This window comes from Microtus ochrogaster, chromosome 8, assembly GCF_000317375.1.
Source record: "Microtus ochrogaster isolate Prairie Vole_2 chromosome 8, MicOch1.0, whole genome shotgun sequence".
Lineage (NCBI taxonomy): Eukaryota > Metazoa > Chordata > Mammalia > Rodentia > Cricetidae > Microtus > Microtus ochrogaster.
In genome coordinates, this window is record NC_022015.1 from 53,175,982 (window position 1) to 53,184,277 (window position 8,296).

The 8,296-nt window shown below is 41.9% G+C and overlaps 1 protein-coding gene across 1 annotated transcript in view; it reads left to right on the forward strand.

Annotated features, from left to right (window-relative positions):
• Window positions 1–382: 382 nt before the first annotated feature.
• Ptar1 (protein prenyltransferase alpha subunit repeat containing 1) overlaps window positions 383–8,296 on the forward strand; it is a 44,921-nt gene continuing 37,007 nt past the window's right edge. The window contains exon 1 of the mRNA XM_005352071.2: window positions 383–509. Coding sequence (XP_005352128.1) covers window positions 424–509 — 86 coding nt within the window. The 5' untranslated portion in view covers window positions 383–423. The remainder of the gene's footprint in view (window positions 510–8,296) is intronic.

Genomic DNA, 8,296 nt, shown 5'->3' on the forward strand with positions numbered 1-8,296 from the left:
GCCCTTTATATTCTTTTTCTTTGCTTAATGAATTATGAAGCTTTAATTAAAAGGGTTACTTTAAATTTCAGAAACACAAGTGGCACAGGGGTGCAAAAGGAGGTCAGTAACAGGCCTCCTCCCGGGGTGGGCTGGCATAGTCCTGTGGTCCGGAGGTCGCTCGGAAAAGGCCCCCCTGGCCCACGCCTGCTCGGGGAGGTGCGGGAGGGACCCTCCTTCCTCCATGCCAAGCGCACCAAAATTTAATCACAGTCAAGGAGCAGATAGTACCCAACTCAGCAGCGAAGCGGCCCTCCCTGACCCGGAAGTGCTCAGCGGCCTCGGAGAGGACGCGCCTGAGCCGGCGCGCGCGCGCGCCCCCGCGGAACTCCCGCCGGCGGCTGGGCTCTCCCGGAGGCGCGCCGGATCGCGGCGGCCGCCAACATGGCCGAGACGAGCGAGGAGGTGGCGGTGCTGGTGCAGAGGGTGGTGAAGGACATCACCAACGCTTTCCGCAGGAACCCGCACATGTGAGTCGCGCGTCCTGCGCCGCCGGGGTCGTCGGGGGCGGGCCGGTGCCGCGCTCTAGTCCACTCGCGGCTGCGGCTCGGGCCCCACGCGCGCTTCCGACAGGCGGAGTGCGGCTGGGACTGTCGCGCCGGGCCGGTTGGCCGTTACCAGGACGCGTGGCGGGCCGGTGTTGGGAAGCGACCTCAGACAGCCACGTCGGAGCGTGGAGTTTCCTGCCCTGCCGGGCGCGTCCTGGGAGTTGTGACAACTCTTCTCCCGGCCGCCCTCCGCCTGGGCGCGCTTGCTCCGCGGGCCACCGCTGTGGGTCTCTGTGCCTTGGCGGCTCTCGGTGGCATCCCCTGTGAGACTCTAGAGGGTCACCCGCCCCATCAGACTCCCCGCAGCCCCCTTTCAGGTTACTGAAGTTGACTGGGGGCTGCTTTTGACTTTTCCCCTCACTTGTCACAAAATTGCAAAGCTAGTCGGAGGTAACAATTTTTGAAGGTGACCTGGGTGGATCTCTCCTAAAGCTGTTGCAAACTGGATACTTTTTATCAGAAGCGCGTCGGAAGTTATAGACGAGCATCTTTTGACATTCTTACCCAGAACTGTTGCCCTCTCTAAGTTCACTGAAGGACTGACATATATTCTCCTCCCTTTCCGTTTACTTGTTATTCTCTAGGAAGACACTCTGAAGATTTTATTCTTTATAGCACTCTACCTTCAACGAATGAGAAGAAAACTACGAAAGAGTTACCCTCATCAGTAGGCAGAAGAATCAGAAAGAAGCAAGAGTGTAGTCCATTTCCCCTCCCCTCTCTCCTGGGGAAACAAACATGGGAGTCTAGTTTTGTATTATTTTTTTTTCTCTGAGTCTACAATTTATTTTTAATATTCTTTATCTTTTTTAACTAGAGCACATGGATTATTTTTAAACACTTCAGCCTCCTTCACTTTTCCGACTAAATGAAAGGCCAAACCTACATTTTAACAAATTGTCCTTTTTCCTCCAAGGTGGTGTTCATAAAGAATTTAGCCGTCCTCGGATGGCCTGCTCCCTTGTGGCAATTAGGGGCTTAAAACTGTACTTCACTAAAGACAAAAGACTGCTGGCCTTAAAAACATACCTGCCAGCTCTGACAGCTCCTGAGTCTTCTTCCTTTCCTCTCTTGACTATTGACTTTTTACAGAATGAATGTTTGGAGTGATTTCCTGGCAGTAGCCATAGTGGCTACTGGGCCTTTTAAAGAATGCTTTGAAGTCTTGTGTGTCAGTCTTTGAGGCCCTTTTTGAGAATTCCAGCCACAGTGCGAAGAGACATCCTTAAAAAAAAAAAAAAGTTGGGCAAATGAAAGGTTTATTTTTCATCGTTTTTTTTTTCTTTTCTTCCAAATGAAATTATAGCAAAGGTTAGAGGTCCAATACAGTAATCACTTCAGTTTCTCATCTTTGAGGTAGACTAAAATTATATTTGGCAAAACTAAGATTAGGCTAATGGGTTAGTCAGGTTGACTCAGTGCCGTATGGAGCAAGTGTCTGTTTTTCTGGATCACATTTACCAGAACTCTTAAAGGGCCCCTTCTTCATATTTTTACTCTGCAGTCTCATTAATATATACTCTATCAAAACTTATCATTATTTGTAAATATTTGGGTCATTTGAGATAAGAAAGTTTAAGCTAAGTTGGGCGCCTGAAATAATGAGTTATGTAAACTGTGAACATTTAAATAGCTCAATTCATTATTTAGCATTTTCAGCAGCTGTATTTCAGTACACATTCCCTACGGTAGAAGTGTCTTCTAGCTATCATCTTTTAAAATGTCTTGTATGTTGGACCTTTCAGAAGTGCCCGTATGTCTTTGCTCAGTCTGGCCTTTTCAGACTCAGAAAAGCTGTTGGTCTACTTTTTAAATAACCGGTGTCTGTCTTTAAGTTAGCATCTAATAATAATATTTACAAAAGTTTTTCATTATTTGCCTTTTCCCCTTTCCTCCAGTGTGAGAAAGATTGCTCATTTATTTGTTAACATCTACTTCTGTGAATATATTGATTTTGTTTCTGTAGAATATCTACCTGAAGCAATCAAAGGTTCAGTAAGAACTAAGAATGATGTATCTATCAGGTATGGCTTGGTTTTCCCCTGGCTCCGTGTCTTCTCGGTTTGGAGGGCTAATGAGAATTCAAAGCACTGGAGTAACCTCGGTCCCTCTACTCCTGGCCAGAACACTTTGCAAAGTGGAAAACACAATACAGATATTGTTTCGTAGGAGACTGGGAATCCTATTGGGTTCCCTGCAATTAATGGTTTGACCCAGAAATATTTGTTACCATGAGGTATAGATTGTGCCTTAATGTGAAAGACAGCTATCTGCTGTACAGCCTAATTAGGCCATCAGGTTAATAGTCTCTTATTCAGCAAATTGATTTGTTTTATTGAATATCTACATTGATTTGAGGAGCCATATTCACTGTATGAGACAAGAAGTACAAATATAGTTTGCACTGAAGCCAAATTTCTGGTGCGATTGAGCTGTGCATCTGCTATATTAGCCATGTGTAGCTGTGGAACACTTGGAGTGTACTTACTGTGAATGAGAACTGAACTTTTGATTTCAAGCATAATTATACTCATAATAAGTGAGTACTATGTTGTGTAGTGTGGTCTTAGTAGACACCTAAGACCTAACCTACATGAACAGTAAATTAACTCTACACCATAGTGCTTAGTGAAGATGTGTTTTGGAAGAGAAGAGAGACTGGGTGTGTCCTAGGGGAGGCAGCTTTTAACGCGAACGTCAAAGTCTAGGTAGGACTTACTGTATTAGGAGAAACTGGGAGCAATACATTGATCAAAAGCAGCAAGGTGTGATTGAAAAGATTCCGCAGGAACGGGTTATAAAAGTCCTTGACTGTAGGGCCTAAGTGTGGAATTCATGTGTACAGCAAAAGAACACTCCCATTTGACAGGCAAAATGCTAGTCTGGGGATAACTGTACTGGGAGCTGAGCATATAGATTAGTGCACAGTTGAGAAAGGATTCCTTAATGGGATTTCAGACCAGTCAACACACACGTAGGAGTGACATGAACAGTGATGCCCAGAGACTTTATTTGGATTACAAGGTCTCAGATAGAGACACAAAGAAGGATGCCCATCTTATCAGTAGGGAGGCCCCACAGAAACTGTTAGGTCAGGGAGTAATATTGAAACACAGTTTAAAGTTGCCTACAGGTGGCAGAATATGAAACCACAGAATATAATGGTCTTATACCTGTGTTTTTCATATTTAAATGATAGTGTAGTTATTTTTTAAATTTTGTTTAGAATTTGAGGCCTGGATTTGAACCTTGTCATTTGCTAATTTGATATACTTAGATAAGACTGTCTTATCTATAAAATGAGGCAAAGATTTCCTTTTTTACTGTAAATTATTGTGTAAACACAGAATGTGTCAAGCAATAAACAATAAATGTCAGTTCCTGTTTCCTAAATAATGTCAGTAATAGTTTCAGTAGTACAGAAAGCAATCTTTAAAATTAGTGAGGAAGCCTATTAGATCTCTGAAATATCTTCAATATTAGTCAAGTTTTAATTATTAATATGCAAGTGTCAGTTTCTGTGGGTATTTTTCTTTTTGGTGATTTTAGAAAGAATTTCAGCATATAAAACAACAATAGCTATTCAGTAAAGATGTTTATAAGATTTCCTGAATCTGGGCCATTTTCTGTTCAGTTGTGACACTGTACAGAGTTTATCGGGGAAAATGCATCCTGCTTAGAAGCAGAAAAGTAAGCTGTAGATGACAGTTGTTGTTTCTGCAGCATACAGACAAGAGAAGCTGCTGCACATTGACATCCATGTCATAGGAACCCTGGCCTCCATTGGCTGTCCACTGTGTGTCCACACACCTGCAGTGTCCTGTGTGTGACCTGCAGTGAAGGTGCTGATCCATCCCATGTTGTCCGTGGAGTAGTCCCTCAAGGCACCTACATTGAGCCTTGTTGTGCCTGTTTGAGAAGATTAAAACTTTTGCTACTCCTGACCTCAGTTTCTTCGAAAACTCCTTAATCTGATCGTGCACAGAATATTTACCTGAGCAAATGGTTAAATACAGGACTCTTAAGTTTTTAGAAACTTTTTAAAAAATATTCATTTATTATGTACACAACATTCTGCCTCCATGTATGCCCACAGATAGTTGTGAGCCACCATGTAGTTGCTGGGAATTGAACTTAGGACCTTTGGAAGAGCAGGCAATGCTCTTAACCGCTGAGCCATCTCTCCAGCCCCAGTTTCTAGAAACTTAAAATTATGGGGAAAGGAGTTTTGTGGTAGTGAAAGACTCAGGAGCCCCTCATAAAGGCTTTTTCAGGAGGAATAATTGGAAATTATCTGATGCTTATAGTCATTTATAAGCATTTAAAATATCAATTATGTAGGAAATCTTAAATGTTAACGTCTAAGTTTTGTCAAAAGTCTATGTACGATGTGATTTCCCTTTTTTAAAAAAATTGAGAAGGGCAAAAAGACATATACTCAAACATTATTACAGATTCAGCATTTTAGTTTTATTTTGCCTGAGTTTTCTACATTTTGGGTATGAAATTGTAATTTAAGATGGAGACCCAGATTCTTAAGATAGCTGCTAGTAATGCCAACTTCCAGTAATCCCCTGCAGCTCAGTGGACCTCCACTGATCAAAGGAGAGAAGCAAGAAGAATGAGCTTCCTCCTCTCATTAAAAATGATTTAGAATTCTAAATTGCCTGAAAAAATTAGACAGTAATCTAAAGGAATAGAAGCAAATCTAAATTGAAACATTCTGTTGTTCTGAAGCTTATGGACCACATATCTCTAAAGAAAATGCTGTAATTTTTTAGAAGTAACAAAATACTGTATCTTAGGGTCAGATAACTTGAACAAAGGATTAAATTTTTCTTCTCAGCCCTCTATTGCACACTAACCAGGAAGCTTGACATTGATGACCTCAGGCTGTTAAATGAATTGATAACCTTTATGTATGCCTAGCACTTCATAGTTTGCTACATTCTTCACCTTTGGCTTTCATAACAAGCAAGAAGATATTATATGTCTGTATTTCTGATGAGCGGTCCAGAGGTAAATAACCTAACATATCACACTGGCCATTGGTGGTAGAAGAGAGACTAGTTAGTCAGGGGCTGTTATCAAGGGCTTTTGTCTCTACAGTACTGTTGTCTTTTCATTCTTTTTTTTCTTCAAAGGTTTACATCCTTATGACTCTTTCATTCTCTTTTCGTGAAAATAGGTATCAAGTTTCACTGTATACAATTTGAAAGCTGAGTACACTCTGGCCCATTTTCTTTACTAGAGATGAAATAGAGTCTACCCGTTTTCTGATGTGGAGAGTGAGGTCTGCCGAGGCTAAAATTGCATGTGCTGTTCTCAGTACAGTGTATTACAAAGAGCAGAGGTGATATTCTCCTGGAATGACCTTTGAAAGCTGTGTAAATGTCACTGAGGAGCAAGGATGACCATTCATTCAAATGCAGTTGCTGAGCACTGCTGTCCCCAAGGCCCTTTGTTTTTTTGAAAGTTTCTTGGAAGGGTAGCCTGCCACAGTGGTGTGTGTGTATATGTTTGTGTGTGTGTGTGTGTGTGTGTGTGTGTGTGTGTGTGTTTAATTTTATAGATGACTTTGTTTTATAATTTAGGCACTAAATTAGTACTTGGACATTTTGTATCTAGTACAACTATAGTGAGCAAAACTTGTTTTTAACATTGTGAGTTTTAAAATCCTCCCAAACTGTATATCTGGAAGCTGGGATTCTTTTATTCTTGCTAATGTAACATGTTTTTAGCTTCTAGAATTCCTTGAAGTGTTACAAGTAGTTATTAGATCTCAGAGAACACAATCTCTTGAGTAAATTGAGGGGTTGCTTTTTTCATTTGGTTTTGCTAATTTTAGGTTATTCGTTTTTTGTTTGTTTGTTTGAGACAGGATCTCACTGTATAGCCCTGGCTGGCCTGGAATGTTCTATGTAGACCAGGCTGGCTTTGAACTCACAGAGATCCTCCTGCCTCTGCCTCTCAAGTGCTGGGATTGAATGAGTTATTTTTCTGTTCTTAGGTTATTTCCTAAAGTGTTCAACTTCATATAGGCATGCTTTGAAAACTTGAGTATTGACAAGGTGCTCTCTCAGGATTTTCCCCACAGAGCATCCTTGGCACTACAGGAAGAACCAAGTGGTGACCTTTTATTGTAGATGTGGACATCCCACAGAGAAACTCTTAGAAGTCTAACTAAAAGTATGCAGTATATTCTGTAACTGTTTTTCTATGGTGATGGCACTAGTGTAGTGCATCTGTATTAACAGAGACCTCTGAATCTACCTGAGCGTGGTATTTGTAGACCCCAGAGTCTTCTGGAGCTGTGATTACTTTGCAAGGAATTTTAGTGCGTTGTTTATTAACAGATCCCTGAGTCACTAACAAAGTGATCAGTAGAAACTGGGCTGCCTCTGAGCTGTCCAGTGGAGAGGCTCTTCTGGGCAGATCTATTTTAGATGTATGTTTCTAACTTGTGACTGGGCTGCCTCTGAGCTGTCCAGTGGAGAGGCTGATCTGGGTGGGTCTGTTTTAGATGTATGTTTTTAACAGAAGAGGACTTTCTTACAATCTGCGATTAAACAGGCTTGTCCCATTTTTACATCAGACCTCTGTCTTCTTGCCAAAAGAATTCTAAGGACTTAAAAGGCATTGTCACAAATAAATTCTGAAGATCAACTTTTTGTTTATTTTTTCAATTTATATTGGCAAGGGAAGGGAGACAGCATCCATCTCGTGTAGTTCCCACTTGATATATAGCCCTGTATGATTTTGATTCCAGTTATGTTACTTTTACACCCCACCCCCTTCTCCCCAGAGAGGGTTTCTCTGTGTAGCTCTGTCTATCCTAAAACTCATAGACCAGGCTAGCCTCGAACTCAGAGATCTAATCATCTGCTTCTGCTTCCCATGCCATCCCTGCTTCTGCCTTTCCAGTATGGAGATTGCAGGTGTGTGCCTTTGGGGCAGATTGAGGTGGTGCTTGGGGTCAAATCCAGGGCTTCGAGAATGCTGTGCAAGCACTCTACTGGTGTAGGAGGTCCTTCTGTTTATGTGTTGCCTTTTATTGGTTAATCAGTAAAGAAATTGCTGGGCCTGATAGGGCAGAACTTAGGTAGGCAAAGAAGACAGAACTGAATGCTGGGAGGAAGAAAGCAGAGTGAGACAGCCGCCATGGAGCCGCCAGAATCAGACATGCTGAATCTTTCCCGGTAAGCCACTGCTATGTGGCAATATACAGATTAATAAAAATGGGTGAAATCAATATGTGAGAGTTAGCAAATAAGAGGCTAGAGATAATGGGCCAGGCAGTGATTTAATTAATACATTTTCTATGTGGTTATTTCAGGTGTAAGCTAACCGGGCATCCGAGACTAAAAGCAGGGCCCCCACTTTCCTTGCAACACTCTACCTATTGAGCTGCATCTTCAGCCCTGTTCTTTTTTGTGAAGAAGAGATGTGGGACTAGAAAGATGAGTCAGTGGTCACACACTTTTGCTGCTCTTTCTTTCAAAAGACAGTTCAGTTACCAACATTCATGTCATATCCAATGGCTCACAACCACCTCTACTCCAGCTCTAGGGGATCTGGTATTTTCTACTTCCTGGGGTACCACCATATGCAATCTTTTTTACAAAATGAATAGGCAAATTCTAAAGATAACTTCTAAAAAAATAAACCTCTCTCTCTCTCTCTCTCTCTCTCTCTCTCTCTCTCTCTCT